The sequence below is a fragment of the Clarias gariepinus genome, chromosome 7, assembly GCF_024256425.1.
Source record: "Clarias gariepinus isolate MV-2021 ecotype Netherlands chromosome 7, CGAR_prim_01v2, whole genome shotgun sequence".
In the NCBI taxonomy this organism is placed as follows: domain Eukaryota; kingdom Metazoa; phylum Chordata; class Actinopteri; order Siluriformes; family Clariidae; genus Clarias; species Clarias gariepinus.
This window is the reverse complement of record NC_071106.1, coordinates 22,938,415-22,964,053: the sequence shown is the minus strand read 5'-3', so window position 1 is coordinate 22,964,053 and position 25,639 is coordinate 22,938,415. Positions and strand designations below refer to the sequence as shown.

At 38.6% G+C, this 25,639-nt stretch overlaps 1 protein-coding gene across 1 annotated transcript in view; it reads left to right on the top strand.

Moving 5' to 3' along the window:
• Positions 1 to 25,639, top strand: part of chd2 (chromodomain helicase DNA binding protein 2) — a 186,769-nt gene that overhangs the window by 41,981 nt on the left and 119,149 nt on the right. Inside the window, exon 4 of the mRNA XM_053499720.1 lies at positions 3,302 to 3,363. Within this exon, the coding sequence (XP_053355695.1) occupies positions 3,302 to 3,363 (62 nt within the window). The remainder of the gene's footprint in view (positions 1 to 3,301; positions 3,364 to 25,639) is intronic.

Genomic DNA, 25,639 nt, shown 5'->3' with positions numbered 1-25,639 from the left:
ATGACCAAAAGTTTATGGCCACCTAATCATGTTCCAAAACCAAGTGGGTTTTTTTTCCAAATATATGAACTTTATTATATCAGCAAAGGGGGACAAGACAAAATGAGGTTGTTCAGAAAGCAAACTTGAATGTGATGGCTATGCTTTTACATGATTACAATACCATGTTCTTAATCAGGAAAAAGACACTGGAGGGTGCAAGTTATAATTCCTTGTTTCACACATCAAGTGGAGTCCTTGATCAAGGGGTTAGAGAGGTATTTGCAGTTTAACCTTGTGTTAGGAAATAGTTAGCTTTTTAACGTACTAAAAGAACACAGATTGTTCAGAAACTATTTGGAAGCACTTTAAAGCAATTACTAAAAAGACAAATTATTGTTTAAACGGTATCACATTTGTTTTCTTGCTCAAAGTGCTTTTGTGACTGAGGTGACCGTGATGTGGGTTTTGGCAGACAGCTGCTCTCAGCTGTGTTCCAGTGCTGTTACCATCTGTTACCACCACATGTAGCACGTTTCTCATTTAGTCAGATTGCTCGGTCAGAACCAACTGTTGTATAATTACATTTATAGCATTAAATGATTGCTCATTACAGCTAAATAGAAAAAACTTTGGTGGTTGTGGATATGGGTGATGTATACAGTCATGGCCAAAAGTTTTGAAAATGACACAAATATTAGTTTTCACAAGTTTGCTGCTAAACTACTTTTAGATCTTTGTTTCAGTTGTTTCTGTGATGTACTGAAATATACAAGCACTTCATACGTTTCAAAGACTTTTATCGACAATTACAGGACATTTATGCAAAGAGTCAGTATTTGCAGTGTTGGCCCTTCTTTTTCAGGACCTCTGCAATTCGACTGGGCATGCTCTTAATCAACTTCTGGGCCAAATCCTGACTGATAGCAACCAATTCTTTCATAATCACTACTTGGAGCCCATTTCCAAAAGTCTTCGCCTCACTGTGCGGCAGATGCGCTCACACCTGCCTGCTGCCATTCCTGCGCAAGTTCTGCACTGGTGGCACTCCGATCCTGCAGCTAAATCCTCTTTAGGAGACGATCCTGGTGCTTGCTGGACTCTCTTGGACGCCCTGAAGCCTTCTTAACAAGAATTGAACTTCTTTCCTTGAAGTTCTTGATGATCCTATAAATTGTTGATTTAGTTGCAATCTTAGTAGCCACAATATCCTTGCCTGTGAAGCCATTTTTATGTAACGCAATGATGGCTGCATGCGTTTCTTTGCAGGTCACCATGGTTAAAAATGGAAGAACAATGATTTCAAGCATCACCCTCCTTTTAACATGTCAAGTCTGCCATTCTAACCCAATCAGCCTGACATAATGATCTCCAGCCTTGTGCTCGTCAACATTCTCACCTGAGTTAACAAGACGATTACTGAAATGATCTGAGCAGGTCCTTTAATGACAGCGATGAAATGCAGTGGAAAGGTTTTTTTGGAATTAAGTTAATTTTCATGGCAAAAAAGGACTATGCAATTCATCTTATCACTCTTCATAACATTCTGAAGTATATGCAAATTGCTATTCTAAAAACTTAAGCAGCATCTTTTCCAATTTCTAATATTTATATAATTGTCAAAACTTTTGGCCATGACTGTAAATATTTTTCCAGCTTTTTCCGCATGCAAAAGGCATTAAATGCAGAATGATTTTGTCGATAAGGCTCGTGTTATATCTATATTTTATAAGTTTTTTGTTTAAATACAGGTCAAATTTACTTGATGGTTGTTATAAATAGTTTTCTGTCTGTGCACACCACATAAAAATTACTGAATTATTCCTATGCGGTTTTTACAGGTGTATTTGGTTGAGTTTGAGGTATCATATAGCATTTGTTTTATTGCAGTCGACACACAGGAATAGAAGGTGCTAATATATAAATGGAAAATGGCTTTAAATCAAATAAAAAAAAACAACTTTGGAAAAATCATTAGTTTTTGTTAAAATTCAACAGATGGTGCTGTACATCTTTAAACATGAGCTCATGGTGTGCAATTAAAAGCTACTCAATAAACATAATCTTACACCTTCATTTTGCGGGGCATAGCTCACGCTAAAATGTAAACATTTTAGTTCTTTCCAAAGTTTAACAGATGGCATACATTTCTTAAAAAAGAAGCTTATGAGTGTGCAATTAAATTCCGTGTGAACAAAGTTGCGGGCACATCTAGATTTACATAAATACCTTAGTTAGCTTTTTAGCATTTATGGACTTTCTTAATTTCCACTGAAAGTGGCTCTCTTTTATTCTTGATACTGTCCTTGCTAACTTTTTTGGTACCTGTGGTGCTGTTTCCTCACTAAATGTTGCACAAAATGCAAAAAACAAACAAACAAACAAAAAAAACCCTACAAAAATAGTAAAATTCATAACTTTCTTGGCTTTCCACATACATACATGTATGGCATCCCTATTATCTGTAGATCCCAAGTTTAGATGTCATTTTTGTGAAATTTAAAGGTTATTTATTAATCCATGTTTTGTTTAAAAAATATAATTTGGTGCAAAAATGTTGTAAAAATATTTGTGTATGTTGCCAGTTATTGGTTATTGAACAAAAAAAAAAAACTGTAATCAGGAAATCATATCAACCAAGAAAATTGGTCCTGAAATTTCTGTAGTACAAGAAACAATCACAATATTAAAACTTCCTATTACATTTTGCGTTTGTCCCCCTTGTACCACCAACACGGGTCTGTTCCATCAAGGCATGGACTCGACACGAGATTTCTGCCTCGAGCCTGTTTCTGTTGCTCTAGTCATAACATTAAAAATCCGTATGAAATATTATGGCGGTCTCCCTTGTACCACCAGCTCTGATGGCATTGATGGCTTTGGCTCAGGCCACCCTTTGTTGTTTTGTGGTCGAGAACTAATCATCATCATTTTGGAGATACTCTTTTTGTGGTCTGACAGTGTATATATGCTAATATAAACTATTAATTAAACTGTAATAATAACTTGCATTCATGAGTAAAAGAGGGGTTAAAAAATGTCACTAAAAAGCTATGCCAAAAAAATTTACCAAACATCTTACCAATTATATTTACCCCCCCCCCCCGGTAATGTGCCACACATATTGTCACACATAAGCCACGTTGTAAAATTACTTTTTTCATCATATGATTGTTGCCTGTGAATGTAAATTGCAATGTTAATCCTGCTCTGATGTCCATAAGAAGTTGATGTGCTCTGTAAAATATGTGGTTACATTTAATGTTCAATTATACAACTGTGGTATACTAAATCATAAAATACCTCTTTAATTCCTTTGCAGGGCAGCAGTGAGTCTGAAAGTGAAAGTCACAAAAGAAAAGTATCCCGACAGAAAACTAAAGAGTGAGTACAGACAGAATGGAACATTTGTGGGAGCCTTCTGTTTTTTTTTTGACTTATTTTCTATTTATTTTGTTGTTATTCGTGTTATTATACTTCGCTGTTTTTAAAATGAAAGACAGAGGTATGGAGAATTTAAACCAGAGAATGAGCCTTTTCCAAACTGTTGGAAGGACCAGTAAAGAATGTTTTTGTAGTGTTAAAACTTTCATTCACTGAAACTAAGAAATCTAGCCCATAAATGTTTTAGCAAAACATGTCCTTGTGCACAAAATGAGTTATAAGAACACAGTCAGAACACATGGTTTGCCAAGTTCTGAGTCCTAATCTTAACCCCTCTTTTAAGAATGTTGTCTGGTCTTCCTGCTTTTCCAACATTAATGTACAGTTCACCCCAAAAGTATTAGAAATTTTCTTTTTTTTGTTGAAGTCATTTAGAATTAAGCTTTTATTTTCTGACATTTACAGGGGTTGGACAATGAAACTGAATTGCCTGGTTTTAGACCCCAATAATTAATTAGTATGGTGTAGGGCCTGTTTTTGCGTCCAATACAGCATCAATTCGTCTTTGGTATGACAGATACAAGTCTTGCACAGTGGCCTGAGGGATTTTGAGCCATTCTTCTTGCAGAATAATGTCCAGCTCACTACATGATGCTGGTGGAGGAAAACATTTTCCGACTTGCTCAATAATATTTCGATCTGGTGACTGTGCAGGCATTGGGAGATATTGAACTTCACTTTCATGGTTATCAAACCACTCTGTCACGAGTCTTGCTATGTGTATTGGTGCATTATCATCCTGATACAAGCACCGCCTTCAGGATACAATGTGTGAACCATTGGGTTTACATGGTCCTTCAGAATGGTTCGGTAGTCTTTGGCAGTGATGCGCCCATCTGGCACAAGTATTGGGACTAGGGAATGCCATGATATTGCAGCCCAAACCATCATGCCCACTCTGGGCATGCAACAGTCTGGGTGGTACACTTCTTTGGTCCTTCTCCACACCATAACTCTCTCGGATGTGGGAAAGACAGTGAAGGCGGGCTCATCAGAGAACAATACATGTTTTACATTGTGCACAGCGTAATATTTTTCACTGCTAGAACCATTGAAACCGATGTTTGACATTGGCATGACCGACCAAATTTTGGCTATAGCTGCCTGGCCATGTACATTGACTCTGTGGAGCTCCCAATGAATGTTTTGGTGGAAACAGCAGAGCTGAGGTGCACAAGCATGAAGTCAAAGGAATTGTCTGTAGACCTCCGAGACATGAATCTGGGAGAGGTTACAGAAAAAAATCTGCTGCTTTCGAAGGTCCCAATGAGCACAGTGGCCTCCATTATCGGTAAGTGGAAGTTCGAAGCCACCAGGAAGACTTATTGGGACCTCTCAAGTAAACTTTTTTCATGTTGTTATTATGGGGTGTGGTGTGTAGAATTCTGAGAAAAAAAAATCCATTTTAAAATAAGGCTGTGTTATATATATACACAGTAAGGTCAATAAGTATTTGATCACCCTGTGATTTTGCAAGTTCTCATATTTAGAAATCATGGAGGGGTCTACAATTTTCAGCATAGGTGCATTTCCACTGTGAGAGACAGAATCTAAAAAGAAAAATCCGGAAAACACATTGTATGACTTTTAAAACAACTTATTTGTGAATGACTCTCAAATAAATATTTGATCACTTCTCAACTCAACTTATCTTTATTTGTATAGCACTTTAACAACAAGAATGCCCCAAAGTGCTTCACATAAATAATAAAATAACATAGTAATCTAATAAAATAAAAAAAAATTAAAAACAAGATAATAAAAAAAATAATAATAAAATGACAAAAAATATATATTTTTTATAAAATAATAAAAGAGGAACATAATTAAAATCACATCACATGCATATCTAAGCAAAACATAGCAGTGAAAGGAGATGCCATGATTTCTCAGGATATAGCCGAGCGGCAACAAATACTATGAGAAAAGAAGGGGTTCAAGGATAGGCCCCTGTGGGACCCCATATGTATGAGGAGCTGATGATGACTCAAGATCTCCAAGGCTAACAGAAAAAATTCCATCAATAAGATAGGACCTAAACCAGTCTAAAGCTGTCCCCCTAATTCCCACCCAGTGTTTTAAGCGTGACAGAAGAATGTCATGGTCTACTGTATCAAAGGCAGCTGTTAAATCACGCAGCAGAAGAATCACAGAGTTACCAGAATCGGTAATACGATAAATGTCGTTTAAGACTCTTAACAGAGCTGTTTCAGTACTGTGAAGAGCCTTGAAACCAGACTGAAAGACCTTTAGCATTCCATGCTCACCAAGATAACTTATTAGTTGTAAATTAACTACCTTCTCCAGAATCTTAGACAGAAATGGTAGCTTAGAGATTGACGGATCACAGATCAGGATTAGTTTTTTTTAACAAAGGCTGCACAACTGCACGTTTAAAAGGTATGGGTACAACCCCAGATCCCAAGCTGCTATTTATGATATTTAAGACTATAGGACCTAGAATGGGAGCCAAATCTTTAAAAAGATGTAGAGGAAAGGGATCAGCAGGAGATCCTGCAGGCTTCATAATATTAATAATCTCTAACAGAAAGGAAAGAGAGATGGGCTCAAACTGGTTAAAAACAGCAGAGCTAGAGACAGAAATGGAAATAGATGGGTTACATGCAGGAGATGTAATAAGAGCCCTTGTAGAAGATACCTTATCAATAAAAAACTGGAGAAAGTTCTCATACACTTTGAGCTTTTGGAACTGGCTATTTGGGGACCATTAATGATTGCATTAAATGACTGAAATAAAACGCGAGGCTTATGACAGTTTGCTAAAATTAACTCAGAGTAATGTTGTTTTTTGCAGCTTTTAGTTTTTTGATAAAGACGCCAACTATCTCTCAACAAAATAAAAGACACTTGCAATTTGTCCTTTTTCCATTTGCGTTCCACTTTTTGACACTCACGTCTGACACGTCTGAGTCTCGACGTTTAACCAGGGTTTGGATTTAACTTTGGGGCGCCTGATTTTTAAAGGAGCCACAGAGTCCAAGGCAGCCTTACAGGTGAAATGGAACCAGGATGCTAATGCCTCAGTGTTGAAGCCAGCAACAGAAGTGTACTCCGAGATGTCATCTTCACAGCTCCGGTTAAACGCATCAGAGAACTGAGAAGCGGAGGAGAAGTTAAACACGCGACAGCGCCGTGCATGCACACAGGCTTTAACAGCATTATTTGGTAGAACAGAGTTAAACAAAACAGGCATATGATCTGAAAATATGCATCACAGACTTTAATGTTAGAAATAGATGATCCATGAGCTCCACAGGATGACCCTGCTCCTGTGTGGGGCCCGACACTGACTGCACAAAACCAAACGAATCAATTAAACTTTAAAAATCTTTGGCCAGCAGATTTTCAGGGCAACAGACATGAACATTAAAATTACCCACAATAAGGACATGATCATATTTTGGCATCATTTCAGCCAAAATATCTGAAAAGTCAATTAAAAAGTCATTATACTTAGGTGGACAATAAATCACTCCTCACAGAACTGTGTGAGAGCGGCCAAGCTCAAATAAAGTCAGCTCAAAGCTGGAAAAAGTCAGTAACCACAGCTGCTTACAATAGAAGTTATCCCAATAGCCCACCGCGATTCCTTCTCCTGGACCTGATGTTCAGAGAAGGCACTGTACTCACCAACACTCAGCCATGTCTCTGTAATAAAAGAAAGTCCAAACCACGTGAGGTAACGTGGTTATTCTAACTCCCTTAGAATAAAAGTTTTTGTTGGTTAGTGACCTCACATTTACCAGGCCCATCTTGGTCATTCTGTTTAGAGTAGAGGGCGGGTTGAGATAAGGCCAGGGCGCCCAACAAAGCGAGCGCAGGTTTCTCGCATTCACCCCCCGCAGCTGGCAAAAACGCGGAGCGCTACAATGCGACCGAGAAAAGTCATCCGAGCCAACCACAGGTACCAGGCAGGAACTGCACAGTGGTGTAGAGGTGAGCTGGTATTACCGATAATAGTTGGGGCAAGTGATTTTGCTCATGAGTGTTTGACGATCATACACCAACAGAGAGTTAACTTTTTGAGTGACAAGTGACAAAAACAATAATAATCCAAAAAACAATGTCAGCAGAAACGGCAAGCCACACACACAGGCGCCATCTTGAGTTCGTAAATACACACACATCCCATGCACACAGACCTGAGGCGGGAATCGAAACCTGACAGTGTTTGAGTCAAAAAATATATATATTTGGTACAGAAGCCTTTGTTAATTACAGAGGTCAAATGGTTCCTGTAGTTCTTCACCAGGTTTGCACACACTGCAGGAGGATTTTTGGCCCACTGCTCCATACAGATCTTCTCTAGACCTGTCAGGTTTCGGAGCTGTCGCTGAGCAACACAGAGTTTCAGCTCCCTCCAAAGATTTTCTATTGGATTTAGATCTGGAGACTGGCTAGGCCACTCAATAACCTTGATATGCTCCTTACGGAGCCACTCCTTGGTTTTCCTGGCTGTGTGCTTTGGGTCATTGTCATGTTGGAAGACCTAGCCACGACCCATCTTTAATGCTCTGACTGAGGGAAGGTGGTTTTTGCCCAATATGTCACAATACATGGCCCCGGTCATCCTCTCCTTAACACAGTTCAGTCGCCTGTCGCCTGTGCAAAAAAAAAAACCCAGAGCATGATGCTTCCAGCTCCATGCTTCACTGTAGGTATGGTATTATTGGAATGATACTCATCATTCTTCTTCCTCCAAACACAGCGAATGGAGTTAAGTTCCACTTTGGTATCATCTGACCACAGGACTTGCTTCCTTGACTCCTCTGAATCATCCAGATGGTCCCTGGCAAACTTTAGACGGGCCTGGACATGGGCTGACTTGCGCAGGTAAACCTTCCGTGCGATGCAAAATTTTAAACTATGACATCTTGGTGTATTACTGATAGTAGCCTTAGAAACGATGGTCCTAGCTTTCTTCATGGCATTGAGCTTCCATGTAGTTCTGGGATGATTCTTCACTATTCTTAGCATCATTAATACCCCACGAGGAGAGATCTTCCGTGAGGCCCCAGTATGAGAGACAATGACAGTCATCATAAACCTCTTTTATTTTCTGACAATTGCTCCAACAGTTTTTTTTTTTTTTTCCAACAAGCTGCTTGGCAGTTGCCCCGTAGCCCTTTCCAGCTTTGTGAAGGTCTACAATTTTGTCTTTTGACAACTCTTTGGTTTTGCCCATGTTGCTACTTAGACTTTGGCTGATCGTGGGGTACACAGGTGTCTTTATGACAGCTAACGACCTCAAACAAGTGCTAATAATTTAGAGTCATGAGCAGAGTGTAGCTGGACTACTTAAAAGCAAAATAACAGATCTTTGAGGGTCAGAAATCTGGCTGATAAGCAAGTGATCAAATACTTATTTGACACAGTAATTCACAAATTGTTCAAAAATCATACATTGTTATTTCCGGATTTTTCTTTCTAGATTCTGTCTCTCACAGTGGAAATGCACCTACAGATGGTGCTTAATTGATATTCTGGTTTTACCGCCACGCCTCTTGGCGGCAGCATTTGGGTTTGTGCGGATGATGACCGCTAAGTGGCACTATATAACTATAGACAGAAGCCTCGGGCATCAGTTAATTCTCTCAAGGATTAATGAGCTGCAGCTCCTTTACAACTGCACGTAGTAGCAGATAAAAGCAAGTGAAACATTGTAGTTAAACAAATTCATCATCATAGTACTAAAATTACAGTACAAATGTAGAATTTAAATTAATTAAATCTTAAGATCAAATTTAAGCCAGGTAAACGTTAACACAGTTGAACCTTTAGATTTTATCGTGTGTAATTAAAAAATCTACGCATGTAGGTTTTTTTGTCATCTTATATTTTGTCCTTTAATTTGTAGTAGATTTATTAACTTAAATAAATGAAACTAAATGACCATAAAATTCAAACATTGTCAGGATGTGCTACTGTGTCAGCAGATGTCGATGTGCTTTTGTGTTATTATAAGAATTAAATGCAAAAGGATGTTATCATAATGTTCTTTAATAAATAATAAAAACGTTTTAACAAATTACATTTTTACATCCCAGCAACCCTGTTATGCTGTACCGCCACCGGCAAACCTTATTAACACTAGAAGCGTCAAGCAGCGGTTATTTGACCGCAATGGGGTAAAAAAAAAAAAAAAAAAAAAAAAACTCCATACACAACAAACTACATACACATCAAATTCCAGAACCCTCCTTTCATGACTTTTCCTAGATCTGTGAGCTTAATCACCCTGTATGCCTACATTTTCAAAATCGCACCAGTAAAAGCCAGTATGAAGCCATTTTGCTATTATTTACGTGAAATCGCAGACAGCTGCGCGCCGGTCATGCCATTTCCTGCCTTTTCCAACCTGCGATTCTCATTTCTCTCAGCAGATGGCGCAAGGGATCGCGCCAACTATCCATGCATCATTCAGTGCGTATATGTAACTATCTCAGGGTTCATTCCATATATGCAGTTTATAATATTTATATATGCTTTCGTGAAATATCAACAATTCGCCATTCATTCTGGCGTTGATAATCAGCGATATTTTATAAGGAGATTTAGGGGATTTCGCTTTACTTAATTTTATAACTTTTGAGAAAATTCATTAGTTTGTTCGTTCTGTTTGAAGCTTCCGTGAAATTATCTCTAAAACAATGTAATGACCCCTACTAAGGATATAAAGCTTTATTATTGTGTTTGAATAAATCAGATCTTCCACAGCAGATAATAAACTATGCTATGTCATAACCGCAGCAAACACCACGATTATGCCTCGTTTCATTCAGTGTTGCTAGGCAAAGGACCACGCGCCTAATCGGCCGGAACGTGGTTCACTTGGCCGCGGTGTATTATAAACCTGCGAAATGTTTCACTGTTTATGCTCACATAAGAATCCTGTAATAAAAGCGAGGGAAATGTGGAAGTGGCCACTCAATGAGAACTAAATCAAAGAATTTGGTAACCACACTGAGTGTAACATCTGCATAGTGACACTGAACAGCTGGACAACTTCACTTTTCCATTTACCTCTGAGGAAAAAAAAAGCTGTATTTTGTTTGTTTATATTTAGAATTTTTATAACATTACAAGAAGGTAACAGTTTGGTCTGTGTAGTTAGTGCCCTTGTAGAGAATAAATAAATAACACCTTTCAACCACCTCTCATAGTCCATTGTTAGTTTTAGTGATTTGGCAGAACCTAATTATCACTGCATAAGTACCCTAACACCATTGATCATGAGTTTCAGCTGAAACTAATTCTATACATGTAACAGAAAATGTAGATGCAGATTCCAAATGTATAAAGATGCATGATATATATATATATATATATATATATATATACATATATATACATATATATATATATATAACCAATAAAAAAAATAAATAAATAATAAAATAAATATTCTTCTGCAAAATTAACAAAATACACCAAATTATTTTGTGGCAATTCTACAAGAATGTCCAACATTTTCTTATAGAAATTACAATCCTCCTTTTTAAAAGGATATATATGAACTCAAAAATAGGATTGTTAGCCAGTGACAAATACAATACAGTGTCAAATGCAACTGATCTGTGAGAACTGTTAGCCCGGAGCAGATCGAAAACGCAACATTCTTTTATAGTTATTGCATGCTGTGTGTGCAAATGTTTTAGCATGTAAAAAAAACGCTGCAAGTATTGCAAGTTGCCCTATTTTCATGTTTTTTTGTGAAATACAACCAGACTTTTGAGAGTTTGTTCCGCTTAGGCGCCATGCTTACTATTGACTGAGCGTAAGCTACGCAACGTGCGTAAGTTACGCAATGCGCGTGATGACGTCATTCGTGCCCACTGGAATCGTTAAGGGAATCGTTTGCAAATTTTGCAAACGATTCCGAGGAATTGAAACACTGGGAACCGGTTCTCAACAAGAAACGGTTTTCGATTCCCATACCTATATATATAGTGTGTGTGTATAATGGAGGCCGGCTCTATTCAGGGGCAAGAGGGGGCAGCGCAGTAACAAAAAGTACTAGAAGGTAACAGTTTGGTCTGTATCCACACTTAGCCGTCACGGAGTGGAAAGACTTTGAAGCAGTTTATATATTAATCTAAGATGGTATTATTATTTAGGGAGAAAAAAAATCCAAACCTACATGGCCCTGTGTGAAAAAGTAATTGCCCCCTGAACCTAATAACTGGTTGGGCCACCCTTAGCAGCAATAACTGCAATCAAGCGTTTGCGATAACTTGCAACGAGTCTTTTACAGCGCTCTGGAGGAATTTTGGCCCACTCATCTTTGCAGAATTGTTGTAATTCAGCTTTATTTGAGGGTTTTCTAGCATGAACCGCCTTTTTAAGGTCATGCCACAACATCTCAATAGGATTGAGGTCAGGACTTTGACTAGGCCACTCCAAAGTCTTCATTTTGTTTTTCTTCAGCCATTCAGAGGTGGATTTGCTGGTGTGTTTTGGGTCATTGTCCTGCTGCAGCACCCAAGATCGTTTCAACTTGAGGTGACGAACAGATGGCCGGACATTCTCCTTCAGGATTTTTTGGTAGACAGTAGAATTCATGGTTCCATCTATCACAGCAAGCCTTCCAGGCCCTGAAGCAGCAAAACAACCCCAGACCATCACACTACCACCACCATAGTTTACTGTTGGTATGATGTTCTTTTTCTGAAATGCTGTGTTACTTTCACGCCAAATGTAACGGGAACTTTTGTCTCGTCGGTCCACAAGGTATTTTCCCAAAAGTCTTGGTGTTTTTTAATTTTTAGCAAAATTGAGACAAGCCTTAATGTTCTTTTTGCTAAAAAGTGGTTTGCTCCTTGGAAATCTGCCATGCAGGCCGTTTTTGCCCAGTCTTTTTCTTATGGTGGAGTCGTGAACACCGACCTTAATTGAGGCAAGTGAGACCTGCACTTCTTTAGATGTTGTCCTGGGGTCTTTTGTGGCCTCTCGGATGAGTTGTCTCTGCGCTCTTGGGGTAATTTTGGTCGGCCGGCCACTCCTGGGAAGGTTCACCACTGTTCCATGTTTTTGCCATTTGTGGATAATGGCTCTCACTGTGGTTCGCTGGAGTCCCAAAGCTTTAGAAATGGCTTTATAACCTTTACCAGACTGATAGATCTCAATTACTTTTGTTCTCAATTGTTCCTGAATTTCTTTGGATCTTGGCATGATGTCTAGCTTTTGAGGTGCTTTTAGTCTACTTCTCTGTGTCAGGTAACTCCTATTTAAGTGATTTCTTGATTGAAACAGGTGTGGCGGTAATCAGGCCTGGGGGTCACTACAGAAATTTAACTTAGGTGTGATAAACTACAGTTGTTATTTTTTAACAAGGGGGGCAATCACTTTTTCACACAGGGCCATGTAGATTTGGAGTTTTTTTTCTCCCTTGATAACGTAAACCTTCATTTAAAAACTGCATTTTGTGTTCAATTATGTTATCTTTGACTAATAGTTAACGGTTTTTGATGAGCAGAAACATTTAAGTGTGACAAACATGCAAAAGAATAAGAAATCAGGAAGGGGCAAATAGTTTTTCACACCACTGTGTGTGTATATATATATATATATATATATATATATATAAAATACTTTTCAAATAAAATCGCTATTACTTGACCCTGAAGTTTAGTTTAGCACACAAAAAACGTGCTAAATTTTAGAAAACTAAAATCCCTTGCATGATGTCCCTCCATTTTGTGCTTCCATTTTAAGTGCAGAGATATTTGACCGACAGCCTAGAACAGGGGTCGCCAACTGGCGGACCCCAGTCCGAATTCGGACCGCGAGATGCGTCCATCCGGACCACGAAGCCTTTTGACTTAGTATTTTATATATATATATATATATATATAGCAAACGCTATTTTCTAATGAAAGAAAATGTATATCGGGCACGTAAAGGTCAGCTCAGTAGAGCCATTTGGGTCCTACGGCGCCACGGGTTGCTACGCCAACTGATACGTTCAGATGTGCAGTCATGTGTGCATTGAAGAAAGCAGAAAGCAGGAGCAGCGCACAGACAGATTACCGGAAAAAAAAAGTCACGCTAAAAAATTTAAAAAGGTGATTTGGAGAGTTTTCCACGATGAATGGTTGGGAGATATGCATTCATTCTTCCTGCATCAAGCTCTACGAGGTCTGTGTGTCTTATTTGCTCGGACTCTGTTGCGGTTGTCAGAAGTGGAAAGATTAAACGCCATTACGAAGCTAAACATAGACACTTTGAAGAAACTTACCCCCAGCAGTCTGAGGTAAGGGCGAGGAAAATAAATGAGCTTAAAGTGCAGTATGAGCGATCTACACAGGTCCTCTCTCACTCACTCACCGCCCAGCAATGAGCTTATGAATGTTCACTGAGAATACAGGGGATTTTAGGAAAACATAACCAGCCCTTTACAGATGGGGAAATAGTAAAGGAGTTGTTAATTTTTAAGTTGTTGGCAACTTTTAAGTTGTTAATGTTAAAATTAATTTATGTTCTGTTTATATTTAGAGATAAAGGCATTTTGCACAGTTTCCTTCATCATATTTTTGTTAGACATTGTTACTGGTTTAATTAAATTATTTTGTACCAAAGCAACATAAAGGACAGAACAGCATTAAGATGAGATCCAATTTGTGAAGGATGTAAATTGGTCTGTTCATACATACGAAAAGACATGTTTATCCATATGAAAACATATACTGTTCTTTTGCAAAACTATGGCACTCTTTTGAGAGGTGGTTGGAAGTTGTTATTCATTAATTTTTTTCTCTACAAGGGCACTAAAACAGACCAAACTATTACCCTCTTGTAATGTTATAAAAATTCTAAATATAAACAAACAAAATACAGCTTTTTTTAACTCGGAGGTTATATTTTTGCAACTGCTTCAGGGGAGGTGTGTGTGTGCGCTACATGAGGGAAATCTAATACCGTGTAGTGGCACTTTTTTGGCAGATTTTTCCACTACTGCAGATCAGTTTATCAACTTGTAATATATTAATTTTAGAAATATATTAACATGCACAGACATTTATTTAAGGGAGCGCTGCCCCGTCTTGCCCCTGAATAGAGCCGGCCTCGATTATACACACACACACACACACACACACACACACACACATATATATATATATATATATATATATATATATATATACACAGTGGAACCTCGGATTATGAGCATAATTCGTTCCGGAAGCGGGCTTGTATTCCAAAACACTCGTAATTTTATTTTCCGATAGGAAATAATTGAAACTTTAATTATTCATTCTACAGCCCAAAAAAATAAATACATAAAAATAATTAATACAAAATATAAAGTAATATTAAAACAAATTAACCTGTACACACACAGTGTGTGTGTGTGTGTGTGTGTCTGTGTGTATTCACCCAGCAGGAGAGACGATTACCTACAATTCCGCTAAAAGAGAGAGAAAAACCGTTGGCTCACTTGTGATGACGTGACGCTCGGTGTCAGAACAAGAAGCGCATGTGTGAAACATGATAATCGGTGCTCGTAAACTAAGACAATGCTCGTTTTTCAAGTAAAAAATTATTAAAAATCTTTGCTCGTCTTGTGAAACACTCATAAACAACGTTGCTCGAGGTATATATATATATATATATATATATATCAGCATCTACATTTTCTGTTACATGTATATAATTAGTTTCAGCCGAAGCTCATGATCAATGGTGTTGGGGTACTTATGTAGTGATAATTAGTTTCTGCCAAATCACTAAAACAATGGACTATGAGAGGTGTTCTTGTAATGTTATAAAACTTCTAAATATAAACAAACAAAATACAGATTTTTTTCCTCAGAGGTAAACAGAAAAGTGAAGTTGTTTAGCTGTTTAGTGTCACTATGTCATAAACAGTGAAACAACGTGGACTCATCGCTGTGCTTGTTGTAACTGAAAAAACGCTGCAACTGCTTTAAAGTCTTTCCACTCCATGACCGCTGAAATCCGTTAGGCTACATCTTGACTCATTTGCATACAGACGGTGATTGGATGTTGACCGAGGGCTCAGGGGAGGTGTGTGTGCACAGGAGGTAAACGGAAAAGTGACGACGTTCAGCTGTTCAGTGTCACTATGCAGATGATACACTGTGTGGTTACCGAAACCTTTGGTTTAGTTCTCATTGAGTGGCCACTTCCACATTTCCCTCGCTTTTATTACAGGATTCTTATGTGAGCATAAACAGTGAAACATTCCGCAGGTTTATAATACCCCGTGGCCAAGTGAACCACGTTCCCGCCGATTATGCGCGTGGTCCATTGCCTAGCAACTCTGAACGAAACGAGGCATAATCATGGTGTTTGCTTCGGTTATGACATAGTTTACCTGTTGTGGTAGATCTAATTTATTTAAATTTAATATTCTTTTAGCGATAATTTTACGGAAGCGAGTTCAGAACTAAATCGCTGCTCCTGCTCCATCCGAGATGTTCAGAAGCTTCAAATAGAATGAACAAACTAATGAATTTTCTCCATACGATATTAAATTAAGTAGAGCTTTCCTTTTCGTTATAGTACGAAGCCCCTATATGGACAAAGGAGGAAAAACGGCAGAAAAAATCATGCCAAAAACTTTAGGTTACAATGCAAAACATGACTTTTTTTTTCTGCCGTTTTGTTTCCTCTGCCTTTGTCCCTTTAGAGACGCTGTAGTAGGTTTTCTCAGTTTAATATAAAAAAATTATAAATACTGCTGATTATCAATGCGGGAATGAATGGCACATTGTCCAAGTGCAAGTTGATCTTGGAGCTAAACTATTTGCTTTGGGTGAAAGTGCCATCTAGCGATCATTGTGTGTCAGCAGCAGCTTCCTATTCAAAACAATAGGCGGTCAAATGACCGCTGAACCGCGTTATACGTAGGTGACACTGATGCGGCGCTTTTAGTGTTAAATACAAGTAAAACATTAAACGAATTTACAATCACAGTACTAAAGTTACTGTACAAATTTAGAATTTAAATTAAATATAGGCGTTTTAGTTCCATCGAATTTAAGCAAAGTAAATCTTACCACAGTGAGCGATTATATTTTGTCATGTGTAAAGCGGCTCATGTCGGCGTGCGTTTCGCACAGCGCCACAAAGACAGCGTTTATTAAACAAGTATAAATTTGTGTTTGTTGTATTTTTGGGAAGAAGAAATCTCTTACATATCTCTTATATTGACGCACAAGTTTATCTGACTTTAGATCAAAACTTGGCAAAGTGAAAGAGCGCACATGCACGCCGTGGGTTCACGCGAACATTTTACATTCACTAAAAGGCTTAGTTACAACCACATTTCAGCTATTTACAGACATGCATTGTGCTATATTGTTGGTACACACTTTTACTTTTGACTTTTCATCTCCTCTTTGATCAAAATGCTCTCGATATGAGCTGACGAGCAGCTTTGATTTAGTCAGAATATTCATCTATCATAAAGAGGGGCGACATATACTTGCTGATTACACACTGCAGTTTTTAAAAGTGAAAGCGTGCGCGCGAATAATTAAAGCAGCTTTTATGATTAATAATTCAATAATTTTTTAATGCTGGACATAAACAGCAAAAAGCATGATTATTATTCTTCTAATTATTATTGTTCTTTTGCTGTTTTTGTTCAGCGTGGAATGATTTAAAACTGAAGCACTTTGTGTAGATTTATGCCACGAGTCAGTTTATCATACAAAGATTATTATGGTTTGCTCGGACCTCTGAGCTTCTGAGGATTTCAAAATTGACATTTTTATAGTTTTTTAATCACTGGAATGAAAGAGAAAGTTTCCTTATCTTATCTTCTTAGTTGAATGACAATATAATGATTGAAACATTCAGTGACACATTGAGTAACATCATAGTGTGATGCTCTTTTTTCAGCATCTGCGGCCTACTACACACATACACATCACAAATGTTACACACACACACACTACAAATGTTAGCACTCACGCACATACACACCTGACATACACAACCACGCACAAATCACAAATGTAAACACTCACACACTCGCATCCCTCTCTCGCACGCACATACATCACACACATACACTAATAAGTTACGTCTCACACACTCATCACACATACTGACACACATCACAAATGTTAACACACAGACATACTACACAAACTATTTTGCACAAACACATTTACATTATAGTGTGATGCTTTTTTTCAGCATCTGCAGCCTATTCTACACATGTACACATCACAAGTGTTTTACACACACACACACAGTTGACATGACAAATATTTAAGGCCCAAGCTGACATCAGCCCTAGTCATAGCGTGAAGTGTGCAAGTTGTGCGGTGCACCCGAGCAGGGATGGCGTCTTAACACGCTCCAAAGACAAATAGGTTGTGAGGTGTGCCTGGGTGGCAATGCTGCAGAGTGCTTGGGCCTGCTCATTGTTTGCTTGCAACATTTTATTTCATTTTTACTTTATAATTTGTGTTATTTGTTTATATATGTTTATTATTTTGGGTTGTGGAACGAATAATCTGAGTTTTCATTATTTCTTATGGGAGAAAGTTGCTTTGATATACAAGCACACTTCTGGAATGAATTATGCTCACAATCCAAGGTTCCACTGTAATAAATGTGTAAAGCATTCTGGTGATTAACATATGAGTAGTTTGCATCTTGCAAACATGCAGGCATGACCTCTATATTTCTGTTCTCAAAGTATTCTTTAAATGGTGGAGACTCCTGCAATGTGGAGGTAATTGGTGATGCCACTGTTTGGATTTTTCAGCTTTTACAATGTTTCTACCATCACTTATTTTGTGCATCTGTTTGGAAGAGCATTCCAAACTGTTGCATTGACTATGCATAATGCTTTTCCAAAAGGTTAAATAGATTTAAATAGATTTTCACTTTCTTCTTCCTGTCATGAATGCAGGTGCAGTTAAGATATTTATTGACAGGAGTGTTTAAGAGTAAGTCAAACAAACTCAGGTCAAACTCAAAACTACAAACAGGGTCAGTATCAAAACAGGGAATTTAAAAACGGCTTGGTAATGACACTGGACCAAATCACAGGGAGTGTATACTTCACGAAGGCCGAAGTGTGTGAGTCTTCTTTTATTTGTCAAGTGATTAGTTTCAGGTGAAGTATTCAGGTGAACAGCAGCATTGGTGTTGGGAGTTGTAGTTTTTAGTAGTTCTGACACTCCCATTCCAAATGGCTTGCATTTTCCCCCTATAGACAGCTTTTTGGCTTTCATGATGGTTTTTCTTTTTTTTCTATAATTTATTAAATTTTTTTTTTAAATGCATTTTTCAAACCCAAGCATTTAACGAAGAAAAGACATTCATAGCTCTTAATTGTACATTATTCTCACCAGGCCACATCTGGCAACAAGAAACTTTTTTAAAAATGTGCGAATCCAAACAAAATGTGCCAAGTCATTGTTTACCACATCTAGATCCAAATAGCAGAAAATAAAAGCTGATATCAATATTAATCTTTTGAAGTTAAACACAAATATAGCAAATAGCAAAATAGAAATTGGCCTTGAATATGGAAGAGCAATAGCCCAAAAAAGGAATACCAGACGAATATATTAATATACCTTTGTGTAAATTCATCCAGATTCCAACATATTTGTTAGTGGCACTGGTAATAGTTTTTTACTTTCCTCCTAAATAACACGTCAGGAAAGACCCACGGTTACCCATGGAAGCTGTTGAAGTGTAGATACTAATGGTTTTTTGTAGAGAATAGCATTCAACATCTGTTTTTCATATACTTTATAATGTGTAAGGAATAGTGTTGAATGTTTTTTCACGAGGGGTGTTCAAGTGGAACTTTCGATGTGCAAAATAACAAAACAGTTATGAAAAAAGTACCTTTATTTTTCTATGTAATTCCATGCTGAACTAATTCACTTTTCCAAGCATCTCACTGCTGCATCAGCCTGTCTGCTTCTCATCATCCTCACTGCCTGTGAGATGTGGAAATGAGTCCCAGCTGATTTCCTATAACGCAGAAATAGTGCCAGGGGTGTTATAAGATTAAAAATAATGAATTTTCTTTTAAACCTATTTTTTTCATTATGATTACAAACTAAAACAAATCTCTGAAAATAATAATTGATTTAATATTTTATATTAATATTTTGTCAAGGAATAAAAATGAAATCATGATGTAAATGACAGATAATTGAAACGACAAATAATTTCTTATGCAATTTATCCAATAATCTGACACATTTACTTTAGAAAATCTTAATTATGAATCACCTTTTTTATGTGGACTGATTCACATATTTTCTATTTATTTATTTACATTTATACTTGAGATTCCCCCAGAGGACCACAGAATTAAGCCATTTTTAGCATTTTGTGAATTATTTACAAGTTAATGCAATTAAAGCAAACTCTATAGCATCAGAAATACTCCTGTATTCCACACTACTAATTACTATTTTAGTAGTTAGGTTTTTTTTTTATAACTATTACTATTTTTCTTATAATTACTGTGTAAAGCCACTTTAACTCAAGCAGAAAGTAATAACATTATACATCTATGATTTATTTGTGATGGTCAGCCATTCTTAAAAAGTTAAGTGATTTTATGTGATTGTTAGCTAAAATCTGTAAATCTCCTAATTTTCAGTACTCTGACAGCACAGAGCCTAGCTCTTATTCTTGCACTTGATCTATTTAAAAAACACAGTACAGACATTAAACAGCATTGTTTGTGCTCACTGCACTTTAACTGATATTAGCAGAAGTATGTGTTGTTTGACAGAAAATAGTTTAAAAAAATAGTTCAAAGGTTAATGCTTAAAATAAGCTGTTCAGCTTTAATGTAATCAATGATTTTATTATTTTAGGTTGAAGCCCACCTACATGTCAGCCGGTATTTTTGTACAGCAGAACTCTAACTTATTAATACAAATAAATAAAATGTTTCTTTTATTTTAAAGTATATAATTAAATCTGGCATGACATCGCTTTTACTTAATGTTTTGATTTACGTTATGGTGCAGTTTTAAAAGTTCTGTTCAGCCAGTTTTATGTAATAAAATTTTGTTCAAATAGATATTTTTATAGCGATTATGTAGGGAGGGTAAGGGGCAATCCATACTGGCGGGCATTTAAGTGCATGGGTGATTCTCACGAAAGATTAAAACCCCATGGCACTAATGATTTTAATATAAGATTTAGTAATATAAAACACATCAGAATAAAGACAGATCTTTACCTTGCACAATGTGTAAATTCAACATGGGAGTAATTTTTTTTTCTGCTAAGATTGTCATTTTTTGATGTTTGAATGTAATGTGTAGTAATTTAAACAAAATTGGATGTTCTACTGGATTATTTTAGATGACAAAAAACATAATTTGCTAAATATTCATTTATAATTATAATTTTAAAAAAGTAGGGAAATGATGTGTCCAAGTCTGATGAACTTATCCTCCCCAACATTTTTAAAAGACTATTTAAACACAGATACAGAATTAAAATAACGTTTGATTATGAGTGATGTGGCACATGGGACAGTTACTTCAAGATGGCTACCAGGTAAGATCATCTATTTATATCTCTAGTTAAATAATCTATTGTCAGAATGTTAACACATTTTGATGATCATTACCGAAACAGGAAGTTTTCTACATTTTGAGAATTGTTAATTTGAAATTTTTTCATGTAAATATACTTTATTAAGGTCTAGTTTTTACTATAGTTAGCATAACATACCGAGGCACCTCATCCTCCGCAACACCATTCTCATACACTGCAACATTTAAGGCCAGCTGTGGTACTTGCGCGAACTTATGTTTCGGAAATGAGAATTTAACCATATTGTGCATGACTTATATATAAATATTTCTTATGGATTGAATATTATTTTAAAATTTATTAACTTGATATTTTGCTTTATGGTTTCATTATAGACAATCAGCAAGTGAGGAAGAAAAAGGTTTAGCAAAGGCCTGATTGACAAATTTCAGGGAAAAATTTTACAGCAACCCAGAACTGCCCAAGGAGTACACGAGGAATAACCCTAGCAAAAAAACAGTGTTAAATTCATCATCACTCTCCTCCTATCCTTATCTTCTGCATCCTTAACACTTGCACCAACTAGCTTCATATCCTCATTTATTACATCCATGTACCTCCTCTTTGGCCTTTCTCTTTGCCTCCTGCCTGGCAGCTCCATGTCCAACCTTCTCCTACCAACACACTCACTCTCCCTCCTCCGAACATGTCCAAAACATCTTAATTCTAATCTAATCATTTGTAATCCTGTTTAACTGTGTCACTCCCAAAGAGAACCTCAACATCTTCAGCTTTGCTACCTGCAGCTCTGACTTCTGCCTCTTCCGCAGTGACATTGTTTGTAAACCATACAGCATGGCCGGTCTCACCAGTCTTGTACATCTTCCCCTTGATTCTCGCTGATATTTTTCCATTACACAGATCTCCCCACACCTTTCTCCACCAATTCCAATCTGCCTGCATCCACTTCTTTACCTCTTTCCCACACTCTTCATTACCCTTAAACTCCTGTACCTTCTTCACCTCTTTACCCTGTATTCTTACTGTTCCACTTCCCTCCTTTTTATTGTAGAACTGGTGTGTAGCATGGTTAAGAATTATTACACATGTGGCATGTTCTGAAATGTGACCTGTTTATTCCTGTTTTAATGTATTTACTTAATTTCTTTTTTAATTAATTTGCTTAATGTATTTTACTTAATTTCTTTTGTGTTTTTGAAGCACTACACAATCAAACCAAACTTGAATGCATGATTGTGCAAATATTATCTGTTTCTTTTTGCATTACCTCAGACTAGTATATTAGTCTCAGTATAAATCTCATACTATTATACTTATTACCAAAATAATTAACCTAATTTCCGAAACCTATACCGTGGAACCTTGGATTGCAAAGCATGTTTGTATATCAACGCACTTGTATATAAAAATACATTTCCCAAAATGGAAACTTAGATCAATCATTCCACAACCCAAAAATATTATGTAAAAATAATTAATACAAAATATAAAGTAAAAATAAAACAAATTAACCTGAGCTACACCTTTGAAAATAATTGTGGCTGTAGTGATTGAAACCAGAAAGAGGAGAAGAGGAGGGGAGGGCAGACTTTCTCACACACATCAGTTTACCGAATAGAGACTCACTCTTGTAAATTTAAGCATTTTTAAAATTTTCATGCTTGAAATTTTTTAAACCAAGATTTAATGAGAATCTCCCGCATAACACTGGGCTCCTAATTCATGTGTTTTACATGCCCTCCCTCGGATTGTAAAGTTTAATGAGAATCTCCCGCATAACACTGGGCTCTTAATTCATGTGTTTAACATGCGCGCCTTCGGATTAAGCAGGATATGTTTTGGTTTTCTTATTTTTTTGGAGTAAGTCATCCTGTGTTGCACTTTTGAGGATTGCGGTGGCTTACCGGTTGTGTCTGTCTTCCTCACACTCTGTCTATACACAGTTAAGTATCGCATTGATTAGCTCTGTTGATTGAGGCACCTAACCATACCCAGGTCAAAGGAAAAAGTGCTTAAAAAAAAAAAACGCGGTGCCGGACCATACTATTATACTACTATATACTATCAGCCGGCCGAGTTCTTCTCGGTTCACCGCATGGACAGGACGCGGGACTCGGGGAAGTCAAGGGGAGGCGGCGGGTGTTTAATGGTGAACAGCAGCTGGTGCAACAGCGCGAGCGTTGTTCCTCTCACATGCTCCTGCACACCCAACCTGGAACTACTGTCCATCATGTGTCGTCCTTTTTACCTTCCTCGGGAGTTTACATCGGTCATAATCAGCACCGTTTATATTCCACCACAAGCGGGCACGGACACTGCCTTATGCGAGCTGCATGAGGCACTCACACAGCAACAAACACAACACCGGGACGCTGCGCTTATTGTGGCGGGGGACTTTAACAGTGCCAACCTCAAACGCCGAACTTTTATCAGCACATCACCTGCCCCACCAGGGGCGAAAGGACACTGGACCACTGCTATACAACGGTCAAGGACGGCTACAAGCCACAATCTTGTCCACCGTTTGGTAAATCCGACCAAGCCGCCATCTTCCTCATGCCAAAATACAAACAAAGGCTGAAACAGGAAGTTCCGGTTCAGAGGGAGGTCGCGTGCTGGATGGACCAATCGGTGGCCGCGTTACAGGACGCACTCGATGACGCAGACTGGGACATGTTCAGAAACCGTTCAGAAGCTCCGATGATGACGTCAGCGTGTTTACGGAAGCGGTTGTGGGATTCATTGGGAAACTAGCGGACGATACCGTAGAAAAAAAGACTATTAAAACGTTTCCCAACCAGAAGCCGTGGGTGGATAAAACCATCCGCGACGCTCTGAGATCTCGCACCGCTGCCTACAACACGGGACTCGCGTCGGGGGACATGGAACCATATAAGGCTGCGTCATACAGCGTCCGGAAGGCGGTGAAAGAGGCGAAGCAGCGCTACGGGAGGAAATTAGAGTCACAACTCCAACAGAGTGACTCTAGGAGCCTGTGGCAGGGATTAAGAACAATAACGGATTATAAAGCACCAACATCCGGTATGATAAACGCAGACGTGTCTCTGGCAGACGAGCTGAACACTTTCTATGCTTGCTTCGAGGCTGCAGCTAAAGACGCTAGCGATGCTAATGCTAGCGGCGCTCACGGCTGCAGACAGGAAGTCACTGCCAGCACCGGAAGCGCGTTCATCATCTCAGAGCATGACGTGAGGAGAGCCTTCAAGAGAGTGAACACCAGGAAAGCAGCAGGACCAGACGGCCTCTCAGGCCGTATTCTCAGAGCCTGCGCAGACCAGCTAGCACCTGTGTTCACTGAGATATTCAACATCTCTTTATCTCAGTCGGTGATCCCCACATGCTTCAAAGAGTCCATCATTGTTCCTGTCCCAAAGAAACCTCATCCTGCTTCCCTCAATGATTATCGCCCTGTAGCCCTCACTTCAGTAGTGATGAAGTGCTTTGAACGCCTGGTCAGAGACTTCATCATCTCTTCACTACCAGACACACTAGACCCACTACAGTTCGCTTATCGTACAAACCGTTCCACGGACGATGCAATCTCTCATCTCCTCCATACATCTCTCACTCACCTGGACACTCGGAGGGGGAATTATGTGAAAATGCTCTTCATCGACTACAGTTCTGCATTTAATACCATAATTCCCTCCACACTTACCACCAAGCTGGAGCACCTGGGACTCAGCTCATCAATGTGTCAGTGGATCTCCAATTTTCTGACTGGCAGACCACAGGCAGTAAGGATGGGCGGACATGTCTCAGCCTCCCTCACTCTCAGCACTGGAGCCCCCCAGGGTTGTGTTCTGAGCCCCCTGCTGTACTCTCTGTACACCCACGACTGCGTGGCCACTACCAGCTCCACCACCATCATCAAGTTCGCTGACGACACTGTTGTGGTGGGCCTGATCACGAACAACGATGAGACGGCCTACCTGGAGGAGGTTGGAAATCTGGAGAACTGGTGCCAGAGAAACAATCTCCTCCTGAACGTCAGTAAGACAAAGGAGCTGATAGTGGACTTTAGTACAAAGCAGGTGAGGAACTACCAGACCCCCGTCATCAACAGGAGCCCAGTGGAGAGAGTGGACAGCTTCAGATACCTCGGTGTTCACATCACGCAGGACCTGGCATGGTCCTGTCACATCAACACCGTGGTAAAAAAGGCCCGGCAACGTCTCTACCACCTCAGACGCTTGAGAGACTTTAGACTGCCCTCCAAGGTGCTCAGGAATTTCTACTCCTGCACCATAGAGAGCATCCTGACGGGAAATATCACGACCTGGTTCGGGAACAGCACCATGCAGGACAGACGAGCTCTACAGAGGGTGGTGCGATCAGCTGAGCGCATCATCCGCATCGAGCTCCCTGACCTGCACTCAATCTACAGCAAGCGGTGCTTGACCAAGGCCAGGAAGATCGTGAAGGACCTCAGTCACCCCAATAACGGACTGTTTACTCTGTTGCGGTCTGGGAAGCGATTCCGCTCCTTGAAGGCCAACACAGAGAGACTGAGGAGGAGCTTCTTCCCGCAGGCGATAAGGTCTCTCAACCACAACCACACCACTATGCAGAACTAACAATCTTTTCATCTTTTTCATAATTGATCAAATCCATCAATCTTCTTACATCCATGAACACTATGGACAAT